The sequence below is a fragment of the Xyrauchen texanus genome, chromosome 23 (assembly GCF_025860055.1).
Source record: "Xyrauchen texanus isolate HMW12.3.18 chromosome 23, RBS_HiC_50CHRs, whole genome shotgun sequence".
In the NCBI taxonomy this organism is placed as follows: Eukaryota; Metazoa; Chordata; class Actinopteri; order Cypriniformes; family Catostomidae; genus Xyrauchen; species Xyrauchen texanus.
The window spans coordinates 43,581,790-43,601,435 of record NC_068298.1 but is presented as its reverse complement, the minus strand read 5'-3'; the positions used below and the strand labels follow the sequence as shown (position 1 = coordinate 43,601,435).

The window sequence follows — 19,646 nt, the reverse complement described above, 5'->3', positions numbered from 1 at the left end:
AACTTTTAAGCTACCGCTCGCTGCTGACAGAGGGAAAGGATAGTCTTTCAATCATTGTCAAAACCTTTTAAATGTTCATGCAGCACACATTTATTAAAGTGAGTGTTTCGAGATATGCGGTGAGGAGGACGGTCTCTATTTGGGGCTCATTTGAGAGGCAGTTTACATTGATTGTCCCAGACACAAACGCTATCGAGCCATCCATCCATCCATCCATCCATCCCGTGAGTGTGTTAACCGATCTAAGCACTTATATTTGTAAATCAACGTTTTGGGATAAGTCTCAGAAGATATTAAATTGTAAAAATAATATTTAGCTAGACTTTAACTTTGCCAGCTATACACATGGATTTAAGTACCAACAAATATAAAGTGGTACAAAAGTTCTTTGAACTCTTTTTGACAGCTGGAAAATGAACGAAGGTCAGTGCATTAATAAAATATACATAAAAGTGTGATCTGTGTGTCTCAAGTGCTACTGGATGTTTTCTCAAAACTAAAGGTGGAGTTCAACACACTCACCATCAACACATTGACAAACACAAGCTGGCAGAATACTTTTTGAGCACTTTATAATTTCAAACCTAAGCAAGCTATCTTTGTTAAAATGGTTTGCATGAAAAGTGTGCCTGTACTGATGGCACACGCCATCCACATAATCTAAGAGAAAATGTGATTCATCAGACTAGGCCACCTTCTTCTATTGTTCCATGGTCCAGTTCTGATACTCACTTGCCCATTGTAGGCACTTTCAGTGGTGAACAGGGGTAAGAATGGGCACTTTGACCATTCTGCGGCTGATTTGTCCTTTCTTTCAGGGCCAGCATTACGTTTTCCAGCAATTTGTGCTCTTCTGTGGGATCAGACCAGATGGGCTACCTTTCGCTCCCCACACGCAATCAATGAGCCTTGGGCTCCCATGACCCTGTCGCCGGCTCACCGGTTGTCCTTCCTTGGAACACTTTTGGTAGGTAATAACCACAGCATTCCAGGAACAAGACCTGCCATTTTGGAGATGCTCTGACCCAGTCATCTAGCCATCACAATTCTGCCCTTGTCAAAGTCACTCATATCCTTACGCTTGCCCAATTTTTCTGCTTCCAATACATGAAATTCAAGAAGTAACTGTTCACTTACTGCCTAATATATCTCACCCCTTGACAGGTGACATTGTAACAAGATAATAGACGTTATTTACTTCACCTGTCAGTGGTTTTAATGTTGTGGCTGGTAAGTATATATATCTCATGTAGAGTTCATCACTAAACCAAAGCTCACAGCAGCTTCATCACTAGTTTCTCTCATTTACACAAGTGTGAGAGATTTGACAGGACTTGACACTTTTCCAGAGTACAGTACAGGCTCTCTACAGGAACACAACTTATCCATTTACTCCACATCATACACATTCCCATTCTGATGATACCCATGCTGCAAAAAGTGTCGAGTTATAAGACATGGGATACTTCATATGCCATTGTCCGAACCTTGGATTTAGGATTGACCACACCAAACCTCACCAAAATTACTGGCCAGGTTGAACTGCGTTTCACATCCCTGATCTCTGCCTCCATCACCTCAGTCTATTGATGCATTACGATCTTGAAATGGAATGCATAGACTAACAATTGCCAACAAAAGCGTTCATCAGCCAATTAACAATTAACAAAGCATCTATGTGAACTTCTGCAGTTAATCCAGGATGGACTTCAAAGACATTGGACATTAATCTTACAGTTCAAACATTAAACTTACAGTTCAAACAAAATCGAGTGTTTAAACGCTGACCCTTAACACTTACTTAGTTTAATGATTTTAAACCATGGCTTTAACTATACATAAGTAATATTTACATTATATTCATGATGTTAGCCAGAGGGGAACTGGCCCTCACAGTGAGTCTGGTTTCTCCCAAGGTTATTTTTTTCCATTAATCCACATCTTATGGAGTCGCTTTCAGCTTGCTCACTGGGGTTATTAATACAATTATTATTTAATTACTTATTTTTAAACACAATTAACAATGGTATTTAATCTAATTACACAATGATGATTCATCGACATTATAGACATTAGTTTTATCGTCTGTTAATGCCTGATCTTCTGTAAAGCTGCTTTGAAACGATGTGTGTTGTGAAAGGCGCTATACAAATAAAATGTACTTGACTTGAGTCCCTCCTTTACGGAGAGCAGGCCAAAATATGGTTACCCTCACCATTCTGTTCACCTTTGAAACACATTTTTAAAGGTGCACTCAGTCGTTTTGTGTTTTTAGTGCTCATGATTTTATACATAAGAGACTCCAGTCATATCAATAATCTTTAAAAGCTGTTTTATTTTACATGGTGAAGGTTCCCTCATAGGGGCAGCCATGCTGAAATCACATGACCAGTCAAATACTACTAACTGAATCTCTGTAACCACCCTGTTTTGGAAATACTCATGGATTAAATGAATCATGTCCGACTGTGAATCGTGAAGTTTTACTATTTCATCAGTAACTGAATACTTTTGTGTTTGAGTGAAGCTGCATCCACACCACTAGGTGTCAGTTTGAGTCCAAGATGACATGAACAAGAAGTTACTGAGTGCACCTTTAATTTTAGAAAAGAAAAACAAACAAACAACAGCAAACAGCCTCCAGCCATTAACAGTGTTAGTTGTTCCTGCAGATGATCAGGTGAATGCAGTGTCATGTGATGTGAGGACAGTGGCTGCAGCACTCACCATGTTGATATGCAGTGGCCCTGATCCTGGTCTGAACAGCTTCAGGCGGTTGGATCCTGTGCTGCCGTTCCTCATGCGGAGAGCACTCTTTGACTTTGCTGCACAACAGAGGAATACTAACATGATTTTTAATGTTTTTTTTTTTTTTTTAATAAAGACATTAAAATACTTGCCAGAGAAACTGATCATATTTGTAATTTTGTCTATCAGAGAAACGGATGCAAATTTCTTGCAAAGTTTTTGTTATTATCCCTTGAATGACATATTTTCAATATTTAAATTAAGCAATAATTGACCATTGGCCATTGTTAGGCTCAACACGAAGCTGAGTCTCTGTAACCAATTCAGCCTTGACTATACTCACAGTATAATGTTTATTTTTTAAGTAAAATCTAGAGCTGTCAAAATAAAAGCAATAAAGCAAACAAATAATTAAAAATGTTTAACGCATTTTGTTTTTTATTTACCATGATTAACAAACACATTTAGCAATTTTGACAATGTGATCCTTTTGTGCAGCTCCATGTGAGTTCTGAACACTGGCTGGAACAGTGATGCTGTGTTCTGTCAAGTGATAGAATAATGACCTCTTTAAGGAATATTCTAGGTTCAATACAAGTTAAGCTCAAGCTCAATTTGTGGCATAATGATGTGAAATTAATTAAACTCATCCCTCCTTTTCTTTAATAAAGGCACAAATGTGTGTTCCCGTGAGACACTTACAATGGAAGTCAATGGGGACAATCTGGAAACATTAAAATACTCACTGTTTCAAAAGTATAGACACAAGACATAAACAATAATATTGTGTTAACATGATTTACTGTGATAAAATAACTTACTAACCACATCTGTGTGAAGTTATAGACAATTTTACAACATGATTGCCATGATAATGTAATGTCAACAAACACATAAAACCTAAAATGACAGTAAAAATTATGATTTAATCAATTTTATAGCTCAAATAATATGTATAATGAATCTACTATCTAAAAGTGCTTTTATAAAATTATATTAACTTTTAATGGGGCCTTTTAACCCTCCAAAAATTGGCCCCATTCACTTCCATTTTAAGTCTCATTGTAACCTCGATCTTAAATTTTTTGCTTATGCTTTTTTGCTGAATTTAATTACCATGGTAGCATGGCAAGTCTTTGTGGTGGCGTAGTGACTTGCCTCAATCCGGGTGGATGCTTAGGAAGCCTGACTGGAGTTACTCAGCATGCCCTGGATTCGAATTTGCGATTTCAGGTGTGGTAGTCAGCATCTTTACTTGCTGAGCTACCCTGGCCCCCCTAGCATGTCAAGTCACACTCACGTAAAGTTTTGCGTGTCATCTTAGACTTGCAGTGTGGATGCAGCATCATTCAAAATCAATAGTTTTCAGTCACAGATGCCATTGTAGAAATTCACTATTCACAATCAGCCATGATTAATTTAATCCATGAGTGAAAGTGTCCAATAACAAGACAGTTACTGAGATTAAGCGAGTAGTATTCAGCTGGTCATGTGATTCTAAAATGGTAGCACCCATGAGGGTGCCCCTGCCCCATGTAGAATAAAATAGCTTTTATAAGGTCACAGATATGACTAGAGTCCTCATCTCATTTGACTGCTCATGATTTTATACATATGTTTAAAAATTACAATTAATTTCTTTAGGAGCAAAACCTCTTGGTTACTGTCGGAACCTCCATTCCCTGACTGAGGGAACGAGACGTTGTGTCGATGTAGTGACACTAGGGATCTCTCTTGAGAGCCTCGGTTACCTCTTATCTTTGAGAAAAGGCCAATGAGAATTGGCGAACAGAATTTACATGCCCCTTCCCCAGACATATGCTGAGGAGCCTAGAGGAAGGTCCCAGCCATTTCAGCGGCTAGTACAGTGTTGTGGCAAGAGGGACACAACGTCTCGCTCCCTCCATCAGGGAACGGAGGTTACGACAGTAACCAAGACGTTCCCCTTCTGTCACTCACACAACGTTGTGTCGATGTAGTAACACTAGGGGTCCCTATCTATAAATGCCACAACACTGAACCTTGTTACGTGGACTGCTGAAGCTGCAGCATGCATAAATAGCAGGTGCATCAGACTGCACCTAACCTTCCCCAATGCCCCAAAAGACATCATGTAGTTCCCCACATCCCTGAGGGGGAGAAGCGACATAACTAGCATGGGAGCAGGCCGCTCCAGCCGCAGCCTTTTCTCTCTCTATGTTTTCTCTCCATATAGTGTTAGATGCGACTGGGGCCATCTAACTCTATAACATGCATTGGGGAAGGTGTTCTTTTCCTATCCTATACTTAAGACCCTGCGGAGACCACATCCTTCCCAGCAGGGGAGGTTAACATGTGGCAAATACACCACATGGGCTTACCAGCCACATATGGAAGTTGCGTGGTGGTAGGTCCTGTCTCAACGGGGAGGAGCTCTGCAAACACAGTGGCCGGGGGACAGAGGGAACTCTGCCCAAGGGAGACGCGGGTCCACCGGCATACATCACAGGGGTTACCAAAGTAATCAGTACCTGTGGAGCATCTGTTCCAGTACAGGCAACCTGGTGCCTGCAATGGGTCTGGCTGCGAACCCCTCCGCTGAATTCGGAGGGCTAGAGAGGAAAGACATCCAGGGTCCATGACTTGTGAACTTGACTGGGGGAGTAGAGTGCACATCTTCACCTCAGGAGAGGGGAAAGGTGCTATGCGCAAGCGATACACCCAGTCAGCTGTTCTGTATTACTGAATTTTACGTGTTTGGACCTGACAAAACACGGGACGAGACCGGCTTAACCCGGAGATTGTAAAATCTTGCGAAGGTATAGGGTGTTGCCCAGCCCGCCACTCTGCAGATGTCTACTAGAGAGGTGCCATTGGCCAGTGCCCATGAGGATGTCACACTCCTCGTAGAGTGTTCTCGAACCAGCAAGGGGGCGGGCACGGCCTGGGTCTGGTAGGCCAACACAATGGCATCCGCGATCCTGTGGGCAAGCCTCTGTTTGGAGACAGCGTTACCTTACCGCTGTCCACCAAAGCAGACAAAGAGCTGCTCAGAGCGTCTAAAGCTCTGCATGTGAGCCAAAAAGGTGCGCAAACCACGCACCAGACACAGCAACGCTAAGGCTGGGTCTAGGCAATTGTTGCTGACAGAGAACGCTTGCAGGTCCCCAACCCTCTTGATGGAAATAAGTGCAATCAGGAGGGCCATCTTCAAGGAGAGGGCCTTTAGTTCGACTGACTCTAGCAGCTCAAACTGGGCTCTTTTAAAGACCCAAGAGGACCACAGAGAGATCCCATGAGGGGAACAGGCATGGCCTAGGAGGGTTCAGCCTCCAGGAGCCTCTAAGGAACATGATGATCAGGTCATGCTTCCCTAACAACACACCGTCCACCTCATCATGGTGAGCTGCTATGGCGGCTAAATAAACCTTCAAGGTGGAGGAGGACAGCCTCTCCTGCAGGAATAAGAGCACTGGCCTGAACGCACACCTCTGTGGGTCTTCAGATCGGGAAGAACACCAGTTTCCTCATCCTCACTGACCTTGCACAGGACTCGTGCAAGTAGGCTCACTGGGGGAAATGCGTACTTGCACAGGGGCCCGGGGCCAGCTGTGTGTCACCGCCTAGGGGGGCTTTCATCAGAGAGTACCAGAGCGGACAGTGGGTAGATTCTTGGGAAGCAAACGGATCTACCTGTGTTCTGCTGAATCGACCCCAAATCAGTTGGACCACCTGAGAGAGGAGTCTTCGCTGATGAGGATGCCATATGCCCCAGGAGCCTCTGAAATTGTTTCAGTGTGTACCGCTGTGCCTGGTCTGAACATACTCAGGCAGTTCAGTACTGACTGCACACGCTCGCTTGTGAGGCACGCTGTCATTGAGACTGAGTCTAACTCCATGCCGAGAAAAGAGATGCTCTAAACCTGGGAGAGCTTGCTATTTTCCCAGTTTGCCCGTAAGCCCTAAACGGCTGAGGTGCCTGAGCACCAGCTCCCTGTGTGCACAGAGCAACTGTCGAGAGTGTGCTAGGATTAGCCAGTCATCGAGATAGTTGAGTATACGAATGCCCACTTCCCTTAACGTGGCAAGAGCTGCCTCTGCGACTTTCATGAAGACGTGAGGGGACATGGACAGACCGAAGGGGAGGACCTTGTACTGATACGCCTGGCTGTTGAAAGCAAACCGTAGAACGTGTCTGTGATGGGGTAATATTGAGACTTAAATGTATGCGTCCTTCAGGTCTACTGCCGTGAACCAATCTTGATGCCAAATGCATGCCAGAATACGTTTCTGCATCAGCATCTTGAACAGGAGTCTGTGTAAACCCCTTCTCCATCTCGGCTGGAGGAACAGGCTCTGTCGCATCCTTGCGCAGAAGGGTTGCGATCACCGCACGCAGAGTGGAGGCGTTTTCGCCCTGCACCAAAGTGAAGCGGGCACCGTTGAAGCGGGCGCCTGTCGAACTGAATCGAGTAGACGAGTCGGATGATCCTGGCCAGCCACAGTAACGTGTTAGAAAGAGTAAGCCACGTGTCCAAGCTCCGGGCGAGGGGCACTAAGTGGACATCACGTGTGATGAGCAGGCGATGTCACGTCGGGAGCATTGCTTCGTCCCGTGGTGGTTGTGCTGAGAAGAAGCTCGAAGCACTTGCCTTGCTCCGCGTACCCGGCCTGGGGCGGGTAGGTGACTGAGTAGGAGGTTCTGTAGAGATGCCTTCTAGACTCATCACTGACTGCCGCCCTGAGGTGCGAGTGTGGTGCAGTTGGGCATGTGACGGCAGAAAGTCAGTGTCCATGGGGTCCGAATGCACATGCTCGGAGTCTGATCGCCGTGAGAACGCCGGTTGTGTGCACCGGCTAAGTGACCCAGTTAGTGAAGAAACTGCTTTTTTGTGACAATGTGGGTACCACAGCCCATTGGGGGTGCGGCAAACAAAGAAAAGGAAACAAAAGATGGAGTGGACCACCACAGGGGGATGTGTTGGATGTCTTCCGTCTGTTTCTTCACCGCCGAAGTCCTCAACGGTGTCACCGAATAGGCCGATCTGGGAGATGGGGGCGTTGAGAAAGCAAGCCTTGTCGAAGTCCCGCATCTCAACCAGATTCAGCCACAGGTGGCATTCCTAGACCACTGTGCGCTGTGACCTTTGTTGCCCTTAGGGTGAGGTTGGTTGCCAAGCGCAGTTCCTGCAGCACATCAGGAACAGGACTACCCAGGTGCAGATCTTTTAACGCTTTGGCCTGGTATACTTGTTGGAGGGCCATGGCATGCAGGGTGGAGGCAGCCTATCCCACAGTTCTGTAGGCCTTGGTTGCCAGAGATGACGTCAACGTAAAGGCCTTGGCAAGCATAGTGGAAATCTCAGAAACGGATGGGGGCAGACGAGCGGATGGTTTGTCCGTTGGGATTTATCCAGCGAAACCGCACCCGTTAATCCCCGAAATCACCTCCAGCGCCAGCTGTGCCTGCCCAATACCCGTGGGTAGAAGTCGCAACATGGGGGCGGCTAGAGTGGCTTTCCCCTGAAGAAGGAAAGTCGCGACCGCAACGTTGCCATGGTCAAGTTCTCGCAGTGAGAACATGAACCATCCACAAATGCTGCGTCAGAGTGATCGCTGCCCAGACATGTGAGGCAGCGCCCATGGCCATCAGAAGTGGAGAGGTAATGACCACATCCAGGAATGACACAAATATGGAAGGGCATCTTGATAAAGATGCATCTTTAAAAAGACGTTCAACGTCAATGTGTGTACTCTTTTAGCAGGGCTGTCGAAGCACCCAGGGGCGTAGTCTCCACTGGCATGCAGAAGAAGAGAAAAGCCACTGAAAATGCTGCATATCTCCAACAACGTATGCTTTAGTGATGAGTGGAACAGCAGTGGGTTTACTCAGCTTGCTGAAACACAACCGCTCGGCTCCGAAGAAAAAATCTGTCTGAACAGACGCACCCTTCCCTCCTTTTATACCTGTATGCCCATGGGAGGGGCATGCAAATTCTGTTCGCCAATTCTCATTGGCCTTTTCTCAAAGATAAGAGGTAATCGAGGCTCTCAAGAGAGACCCCTAGTGTCACTACATCACACAACATCGAGTAAGTGATAGAAGGGGAACTTAAACTTAAAAAAACTTCAAAGCCAAACACACAATTGTGTACATGGCTCAGATGAGTACATGGCCGGATAGCTTATTAGAGTTCACCCGTTGTCTGTCAACATGCCACTTACAATTAAAATAATAAAAAATTTTAACTCATTGCCGCTGACGTTTTTTAGCACCAGCTAATGATTTCAAGACAATTGGATGCATTATCATTACGTGATTAATGCAGTGCTAAATGCAGAACATTGGCCATTTTCAGAATGACATACTACATTACTACTTTTACTCTTTCTGTAATGCATAGATATGTCAGAAGCAGTAAGAGTAGTATGGGTTTTATGCCATTCCGAAGTCGCTCGTTCTCTGCAGCATTTTATTCATGTGGAGTTCAAAGCACCACTCGATGACGAAGTTAAGTGGTGCATTGACATCCTGATGCAAATCATATGAATGCAGCTTCACAAGTGGAAAGACACAGCATGCTGACAGATTGATATTGTTGAGGATGAGGGTTTAAGAGATGTAATGTCCATTGCAATTAATACACAACCTATGGAGAGTAGGTCTTTCAAATAGCCAACCTACCACTTAACTTTGGGAAACATTGTTTCAAAAATTTTATTTCAAAACATTTTTATAAAATATTACTGTAAAATATTATTGTTTTCTTTCCTAAGAGGGAACTAAAAGCATTTTGACATGAAAAGAAGTATATATGAAGTCAAATTTGAACACTTTCAAAATCCATGATTAATCGTAATTATCTCTAAACAATACACAGAACATTGCTTTGCAACAAGAATAACTGTTTTATGAATAAAAAGTATAGAACTATAAACAATATTTCAGTTTCAGACAAAATTCTATTGACTAATTTTCAGCTCTGAAATTATGCATGGATATTGAGCATCATCCTGATGTGTTGTTCACAGATTTGACCATCAGTGTACCTGGTAGAGTGAGCAAATGCATCAGGTCCAGTTGCTCTAGAGCTGAGAGCGTGGTGGGCAGAGGCAGCGAGCGACACCGCTGAAGCAAAACTTTAAATGGAGGATCTGCAGGCGATTGGCCAACAGGACGAGAGCAGGCCTGAAAATCACTATATAAAGTCAGGTCTCACAACAAACAGCAAAGACAAATATTACATTGATTCCAAAGTGTGGCCTACTGTATAGCATACCAATGAACAGACATGATGCTCTGGTGAAGTAGTGCAGTGGGGTTAATCAAGAGAAAAATAACATATGAATGCACCCTACTGAGAATGGCACTCAGAATTACAGTAGTCGATAATGGAACTAGTTTGTGGAAATCCAACTCTCACTTGAAAAGGCAAACCTGTGATGACTCATTACTAAGCTGCTACTGCTAAATGTACAGTGAAATAGATGGAAATTGAAAGTCTTTTACATGAGTCTTTCATATTTTTTTATAGGGCATTTAAATGCTAATTTAAAGCAAAGAGGGAACGGGGTCTATGGTGGTTACATAATTCTAATCACATTTTTATTTCTAAGGGATCTCAGTTGGATCGTGAAGCAAAAGCTTCCTCACAGCAGATTTGGACATCAAAGTTCCTTTCAGTTTTTCTCAAGCAGTCATGATTGTGTAAATGTACTAATCATTTTATACTCAGGGGCATTTTTCATTAAATAAAATGCTCTCTCTCATATAACAATGTCCCACCAATTAATACCACCCGTTACCTACTAGCTTTAGCAGCAAATAATGTTTCACAACTGTAATGTGAATTAAAGAATATTAGCCACAACTTCTTGGTTCAATATGAAATAAGGAATGAAAAGTGAGCTTGACAACCCATTATATACACATTCTATGAACTAAAATACTTAAATAATGAATAGAATTAATGTAAACAGACGCAGATGTCTGTAACATTCTCATAAATGCATTTATAGAAGATCAATCAATGATTGAGTCAATGGCAGCAGAGTTAAACTTTTAACTAAAAAGTTAGTAATGGCAGAATAGTAAAACAATGGCAGCATGTTAGAAAACATTATAACCATTATAAATTCTTAGTCATAATTAGTCGTATTAGGATAGTCTTCATTAAGGTGAAATGACTCAGCTGCACTACTCTATATGACAGCTATATGATATTGAAAAGTCACTGTCCATTCATGTTACCTTAAATAAGTTCTCTGGACAGTTGGGTATTTTCCTCTTATCAGTGCAAATATCTTGATTTTCATCAACTGTTGTGCTAGATAAGTGTGAGTATTCAAAAGTTTCAGAATTTCTCTGGTCCAGTGGCTCTGAGCAGGGGCTGTTTTCTGCTTCTTTACATCTTGAGTGGTTTTCAATGGTGGCGAGAGAGATGTGAATCGAGTTGAGCTGCAATTGAGATCCACCAGAGTCATTACACAAGGAACTGTAATCTCTTGCAGTGTCTGGACATGTTCTCCAGGCCTTCAGCACCACAGCAGGAGAGCGACCCGCCATGGGATTGGCAGGTGAAACCACCTTGGAAATGGTGTCAGTGGATAACATAGATTTACCCTGATCTGAGGTATCTGCTTTATGCTCACTCCTTAATGTCAAAGGAGTATTGTGGATGAGTTCTCCTGATGGTTGAATCTTCTGCAAGTCCTGAGGAGATCTCTGTCCTTCAGGGGGGGAGAAAGATCGAGAAGATTTTCTCCATCTCATCGCGGTCTCAGCCACACTGTTAAAAAATCGAAAAAGGCCTCTAAAATGGCTGCTTTTCCCATCAAGCCCTGCATGCTCAGGTGCAGAGTTCAAATCTTTGACGAATTCAAAGTTGACCGAGCCGTAGTCAGAGTCAATGGTTCTGTCCAGAGTATTCATTGACTCAAAACTGCTCTCGGCCAAAGGTGAACTTCCCCTTCCTTTAAGAGAAATTCTTCTCAAGTAAGTTAAAACATCGCCCCCCTTTGACCATCGTCTTCTTTGAGGTATCTTGAGGCTTTGCTTCACATAATGTTCTTCATTGTCACTTACAGATGAAATGTTGCAGTTTGACAAGTTGGAGGGAGATTTTTTTGTGTAAGTCACTCTTTCGGAAAACTTGCACCCATTTTGGTTACTAAAGGTGTCCTGAAGTGCCTGTTGCTCACTCTCTGGAGTTCCAGATGGGTCTGTGTGCTCAAACGAACAGTAGAAGTTTGTGGTGTGTCCTGCAAATGAATGTCTCTTGGGTTTATTCCTGGAAATGTTCTTGTGCTCTGAAGAGGGAGAGTCCTTGCACATATTTATGTCATCAACATCATCTTTCAGATCGCTGTTGAATTTAGCACTGGAGAGCTTGCCAGCTTTCCCTCTAAAGACAGATGGAGACTTTAATTTCTTGAAGGATCTCACTTTGTTTGTGATGGACAGTTTGAGAAAGGACATTTCACCTGGGAGGATCATCGAGTGAGGTCGGCGTTCTAGGTCAGAAGCGGTCTTGCGTCGGTTAAGGACCTTCCAAATGCCTGGTGTCCTTGACCGCTGGTTGGCTTCTGGCTTCTCTCTTCTGAGTGTCTGACAGGGAATTGTGGGGTCTGAGGAAATGGACTCTGGAATCCATGAAATCCCCATTTTACTTTCCTCGTCTAGCGAAATATTGAACACACTGTTGACAAATCCATTGCAAACAGCAGACTCTGCTGTGGGGGTGGTTGAGCTATCCATCCTCGCTCATTGTAAGACAAGATGTCAGGTGTCAACTTTGGGGAAGCGGCATTATTGGCATCCTTGAAAATGTCTGTGACAAATCAAAATATCACACAATATGCATAGGAGATTAAAGTGCATGGTTTATGGTAACTCTAATGACTGGAATTTTGAAAGTTGTAATTATACATATAAATATATATAACCACTCTATAAAGATTCTGGTAATTTATAGCCTATGCTTGTTGTGTACATCAAGAAAATAAACAAGGAACAAATTCAGTTGCTGCAGCATTTTTTTCAATGTCTCTTATGAATAAATAGACTCATGGTCAGGATTTAGACATGACAAACACACACAAATACAGTATGCTTATTAAAAGAAATAGAGAAAAGTTTTCCACTTGTTGCAAACACATTTCCTCAGAGAATGTCAAATTTAACTGCCGGAACTAACCACAAATCACCACTACAGCATTCATAAATACATTTGTAATTCTTTTTTTAGTACAAGTCAGATACATCTTAATTGACAATTGAAAATAGGGTCAAAAGGACACCACTGGTGAAAAAAACAAAAATTTCATTACAAAGTATTTTATCAGCATAACCATTCAAATTGAAATGATCATGGATTTCAGAATTTCTTAGTATGTTATATAATTGTGCCTGTTATCCAGCTTGATTTGACAATGTTCCGAAGTGCATTTTTGTGTGTTTCAGTGGAAGTTAGGGAATCTGATATTTTTGTACAAAGGCGTTAACAATGTCATACATTTGCTTTTGTGATAAGCGAATGCTGAACTATTTCTACTTGATTTTATGTTGCACTCTTCCGTTAACTTTTGTTTATAAATCAATCCTAAAACTTGTTCATTTATTTCCAGGTTTAAATCAGATTTTGATTCTAGATTTCAGTTTCATATATATATATATATATATATGAATATAGAGGAAATTCAAGTCAAGCGTCAAGCAGATATGACAGTTGTACTTCTTCACTCTAATCCTAGAAACAGTTTTCAGAGTGCTACATTATCACTGATAATACACATTCAAAACCATGACAGAATGTTATAAACTCACATTATTTAATAAGATATATATCTATATATATATCTATATATATATAGATATATATAAAAACTTACCAGATTAGTCTCTCCTGTTTGAATCAGAGAGAATATCAACAGCCCGAACTGTTGTCCCATTAAATTGCATTAAACATTCTAAGCAAAAACTTCAGCTTCAAAAAGGTTTTCCCAATATAATCACTCTACACTGTTATTTGAGACCATTTTTTAAATCAGAGCTTTCTTCAGTAATGGTCCAGGGTTTTTTCTCAGTATGTGAAGCGGTTGAACTCTTGTCCCGCAGAGACAGAACAGATGCCACACACACACACACGCCCAGTTCCTCTCATTAAGTTTGTAGTCATTATCTGTTAATTTCTGACATTCTTCCATTTTAACTTGAAAGGACTCTTCAGATAAGTCAGAAATCTTTATATTTGCAGTAAAATATCAGGTTTAAATCACTTTAAACTGAATTCATTGTCCTAAATTGTTTCATGTACTGTATGTTTATCAGCACTGTGGTAAGCTTTGCAGTGCACTTAGGAAATGAACACAATACACAAAACTTAGGGTCAAAGTTTGAAAGCCTATTTTAAATGCTTCCTTTTTGTCCTGTTTTGGTACTACTGTAATCACATGGCATTTCCCGGCTTGATGCAGGAAAGCGAGGATCTTACACAAGTGAGAGGCTTTAAGCCGGACAAAGACAGGAAGCCTGTTTGACAGTATGTAAATATCTGCTCCATACACTCTCTCCCTGCTGTCTATGCTGCAGCATTGTGAGGGAAAGACAATTGTGTTTCATTCCCCTTGTGAGTCACTGCACTCGAGTTTGTCAACATCATACTCCCATTATAGCTATTTCATCAGACCAAACATTTCACTGGCACACACTCGGCATACATCATCATGTTAGAGAGTGTTGACTCTAGAAAATAATGTGTAGAATTCAAGACACCAATACACAGCAAAACTAACTTTTTTTTTCTACGCTTCATACACTTAAAAGATGCTTTGTCATCTTAATTAACTGGTAAAGTATAACAAATTTAATAAAAATTAATTCATAAATAAATTGCTAGTTTTTTTTTAGTGCGGTGAACTCTCTCTTATTCTAAAAGAAGCAAAAAGAGTAAAACAGTTGGCAGCACATTCCCACAGCACCTCACATTCAGCACACTTCCTGTTAAAGACCCGGCAGCTTCCTGCTGTCCGCTTCAGAGACAATGCATATCCTGGTCAAAATAACCCTTCTTTATTTTGTGTTGTAAACCAAAGCAAAGGCAAAAATAAATACATATGTAAATGTAAAAAATAAAAACTTCTCTCCTTCAGGACTTTAGTACAGAGAGACAAAGAAGAGAGTGAGAGACTATAGTCAGGGCTCGAGTTGAGGGGGGAATGTGAGAAATTGGACACAAAGATTACATTTCTAAAACTTTACACAAGTGTTTTAAACTAGATTAAACTAGAAAATAAAACAAAATCAAGTCTTCCTCAATTTCCTGTGACACAGCTCCAGATCCACAGATTCATAGGGAACGTTTAAACAAAACACCAGTCTACTAGTCTGTGTAATGATGAGGGAAGACAGACAAGAGTGCGGATCCAAACGCGGGCTTTATTGGGATAAAGGACAAAATAAACAAACACTAGAACAAAGCAAAGTCCACGATGGGAAAACAGGCAGGAGCGCGAGAACAGCAGGGGAACCTTGGACGGACAACAGGGTAACCATGAACGAGTAGACAGACTGACAGGGAACACGGACAGAGGGCGTTTAAGCAGACATCGGAACTGATACACGGAAACATTATACTAACATTAACGAACGACAACCACAGAACCAACAGACAGGGCTTAAATACACAGACAGAGAGCAAAGGAACCAATGAGCAAACAAAACCAATGACAGATTAACGAAGACAGGTGATAATAATGAACAGTGAGTGGGAAAGCCGACAGAGAGACAGTGGAACTAAACAAGTGACAGAAGTGAACCTATGGAGTGCAGAAAGTGACAGAAGCGGAAAACAGAGAACACGGGGATCGTTACATAGCCCCCCCTCAAAAGGACCGGATTCCAGACGGTCTCAACAAACTGGCATACAAAAAGACAAAAATATTCCAGGCGAGGGGAGCTAGAAGAGGGGAAGAAAAAACAGACAGAACGGGACAGGGACAGGTCCAGGGGGCCTGGGAGGTGGCCATCGGACAGGGACAGGTCCAGGGGGCCTGGGAGGTGGCCATCGGACAGGGACAGGTCCAGGGGGCCTGGGAGGCGGCCTCAGGACAGGGACAGGTCCAGGAGGCCTGGGATGCGGCCTCAGGACAGGGACAGTTCCCGGGAGCGAAGCTGCGAGGGGCTCTGGAGACGAAGCTGAGGGAGGCTCTGATGGCTCAGGAGGCGGAGCTGAGGGAGGCTCTGAAGGCTCAGGAGGCGGAGCTAAGGGAGGCTCTTGAGGCTCAGGAGGCGGAGCCGAGTGAGGCTCAAGAGGCAGAGCCGAGGAAGGCAGAGCCGAGGAAGGTTCGAGGGGCTCAGGAGGCGGAGCCCTGGGAGGCTCAGGAGGCAGAGCCGTGGGAGGCTCAGGAGGCAGAGCTGTGGGAGGCGCAGGAGACGGAGCCGAGGAAGGTGGCGCCGTAGGAGGCTCTAGAGGCAAAGCTCTGGAAGGCTCTGGAGGCGAAGTCGATGGAGGTGGCGCTGTAGGAGGCTCTAGAGGCGGAGGCCTGGAAGTCTCTGGAGATGGAGCTGAGGGAGGCTCAGGAGGTGGAGCTGAGGAGGGCTCAGGAGGTGGAGCCGAGGAAGGTGGCGCCGTAGGGGCCTTTAGGGGCGGAGCCGTAGGAGGCTCAGGGGGCGGAGCCGTAGGACGCTCAGGAGTCTCTGGGAGCAGAGCTGTGGGAGGCTCAAGAGGTGGAGCCGCAGATTGCTCAAGAGGCGGAGCTCTAGAAAGCTCTGGTGTCTCTGGGTGCAGAGCCGTAAGAGGCTCGGGAGGCGGAGCCGTAGGAGGCTCTGGAGGTGGAGCCGTAGGTTGCTCGAGAGGCGGAGCCCTTGAAAGCTCTGGAGTCACTGGGAGTAGAGCCGTAGGAGGCTCGGGAGGCGGAGCCGTAGGAGGCTCGAGAGGTGGAGCCGTAGGAGGCTCGAGAGGCGGAGCCCTAGAAAGCTCTGGAGTCTCTGGGTGCAGAGCCGTAGGAGGCTCGGGAGGCGGAGCCGTAGGAGGATCTGGAGGTGGAGCCGTAGGAGGCTCGGGGAGAAGGGCCGTGGAAGACTCGAGAGGCTCTGGAGGCGGAGCCCTGGAAGGCTCGAGAGGCTTGAGGGGCGGAGCCCTAGAAGACTTGAGTGACTTGAGGGGCGGAGCTCTGGGAGACTCGGGAGGCGGAGCTCTGGAAAGCTCGGGAGGAGGAACTCTGGAAAACTCGGAAGGTGGAGCTCTGGAAAGCTCGGGAGGCTCGGAAGGCGGAGCTTTGGAAAGCTCGGGAGGTGGAGCTCTGGAAAGCTCGGGAGGCATTGGCGCTTGGACGGTCATGGCTACAGACGCTGGCTCAGGGACGGTCGAGGCTACAGGCGCTGTCTCAGGGACGGTCGAGGCTACAGGCTCGGGCTCAGGAACCGTCGAGGCTACAGGCGCGGGCTCAGGGACGGTCGAGGCTACAGGCGCTGGCTCAGGGACGGTCGAGGCTACAGGCACTGGCTCACGGACATCTGAGGCTACAGTCACTGGCTCACTGACGTCTGAGGCTATCGGCACTGGCTCACTGACGTCTGAGGCTACAGGCATGGGCTGGTTGACCGTGGTATGCGCTAGCTTGGGTTCGCTGGACGCTGGGGGCCGAGCCACGGGGGGTTCTGGGGACGGAGCTGCGGTAGATGGAGGCTGGAGAGCAGAGACCCTTCCTTTTCTCCTCTTCCTCCGGGCGGATGAGGCTGACAACGCTGGTGTGGGCTCAGGCTTGCTCACCATGACAGGCGTGGGCTCGCTCACAGTGACAGGCGTGGGCACTGGCTCGCAGGCCGGGGCAGGCGTGGGCACTGGCTCGTAGACCGGGGCAGGCGTGGGCACCGGCTCGCAGACCGGGGCAGGCATGGGCACCGGCTCGCAGACCAGGGCAGGCGTAGAGAGCCCAGAGGCGGGAGCCGGGATCGAGAGAGGAGGTTCCCCGGCAGCGAATCCCTCCACGACGAGACTCACGTATTCCTGCCAGGTGTAGTCTCCAATCTCCGGCAAAACACAACACCGGTGTGTAGGTACCCCAATCCTGTAGACGGTCTTCAGGAGGTTGTCATCCCAACCGGTGTAGCCGGCCATGCAGGAGAAAAAATGGGAGAACTCACGGATGTTTAGCTCCATATGCGTCAGTCCCACGAAGAAAGCTGCTGGATCCATTGTGGTCGTTCGTTCTGTAATGATGAGGGAAGACAGACAAGAGTGCGGATCCAAACGCGGGCTTTATTGGGATAAAGGACAAAATAAACAAACACTAGAACAAAGCAAAGTCCACGATGGGAAAACAGGCAGGAGTGCGAGAACAGCAGGGGAACCTTGGACGGACAACAGGGTAACCATGAACGAGTAGACAGACTGACAGGGAACACGGACAGAGGGCGTTTAAGCAGACATCGGAACTGATACATGGAACCATTATACTAACATTAACGAACGACAACCACAGAACCAACAGACAGGGCTTAAATACACAGACAGAGAGCAAAGGAACCAATGAGCAAACAAAACCAATGACAGATTAACGAAGACAGGTGATAATAATGAACAGTGAGCGGGAAAGCCGACAGAGAGACAGTGGAGCTAAACAAGTGACAGAAGTGAACCTATGGAGTGCAGAAAGTGACAGAAGCGGAAAACAGAGAACACGGGGATCGTTACAGTCTGAGCATACACCATACTGCTTCACTTGTTCTTGTTCAGTGACCCTAATGTACTGTAAAGTATAGAAACCGTTAAATACCAATACATTTAGAAATGCTGGATGTTTTCAGCCAACTGTGATAAAAGCTGATTGTCTTTCTGCCATCTTTGAATCCCTGTGCCATGTAACTTTCAGAAACTGTCAATCTGCCACTTTATGAGAGATAAGCGTTACATTTAAAAAACACAAATGTTAAAGCCTGCATGAAACAGAAGTTGTGACAGACTTTACTTTCATATTGTGACGTATTTCTGAGTGAAACAGCTTATTGGACAAGAAAAAAAATGTTATGTACATTTTTTGTTTGTTTTAGTTTAGCTTTTCTTATTCACATTCTCTTTAAACTCTCTTTTCCAGAGTCTGGTTTCTCCCAAGGTTATTTTTCTACATTAATCAACATCTTATGGAGTTTTGTGTTCCTTGCCACAGTCGCCTGCAGCTTGCTCACTGGGTTTCAAAATATAATTATTATTTAATTACTTATTTTTATACACACTTTGTAATCGTATATAATCAAATTACACAATGATGCCTCTTAACACTTTATAGATATTACAGTTTAATTTTCTGTTAATGCATGATTTTCTGTAAAGCTGTTTTGAAAAGATGTGTCTTGTGAAAGGTGCTATACAAATAAAAATTATATGACTTGAATTATGCTGATGATACCCAAATTTATATTCCTTCCAAACCCAATGAAAATTCACAATTCTCCAAATTAGCAGAGTGTATCAATTATATCAAAGATTGGATGGCCAGAAATGTCATTCTACTCAATTCTGACAAAACAGAGGTACTAATTAGTGGACCAAAAACCTCTAAAAATAAGCCGCTAAAATATAATTTGACTCTCGATGGATGTACTGTTACATCATCTTCTACAGCAAAGACATTTGTTGTTATATTTGATGCCAATCTGTCCTTTGAAAATCAAATTTCCAATGTTTGTAAATTATGACATGCTCTCTGTTGCTGATGCTGAAAAACTAATGAATTGACCTCAAGACTAGATTATTGTAATGCATTATTACTGGGAGGATGTCCAGCAGTTCAATAAATAAACTTCAATTTGTTCAAAATGCATGTGATGTGCTGACGATACCAATCAAGAAATATGATCATATCATATTTTATCATATTTACATTGGCTACCTGTTAAATTTTGTATTAATTTAAAAATT

The 19,646-nt window shown here is 44.1% G+C and overlaps 1 protein-coding gene across 1 annotated transcript in view; it reads right to left on the bottom strand.

The window, feature by feature from the left end:
- LOC127617071 (rho guanine nucleotide exchange factor 9-like) overlaps positions 1-13,819 on the bottom strand; it is a 144,943-nt gene extending 131,124 nt beyond the window's left edge. The window contains exons 1-4 of the mRNA XM_052088948.1: positions 13,618-13,819; positions 10,979-12,557; positions 9,778-9,916; positions 2,728-2,825 (exon numbers count right to left, since the gene is read on the bottom strand). Of these exons, the coding sequence (XP_051944908.1) occupies positions 2,728-2,825; positions 9,778-9,916; positions 10,979-12,484 (1,743 nt within the window). The 5' untranslated portion in view covers positions 12,485-12,557; positions 13,618-13,819. The remainder of the gene's footprint in view (positions 1-2,727; positions 2,826-9,777; positions 9,917-10,978; positions 12,558-13,617) is intronic.
- Between the last annotated feature and the right edge of the window lie 5,827 nt (positions 13,820-19,646).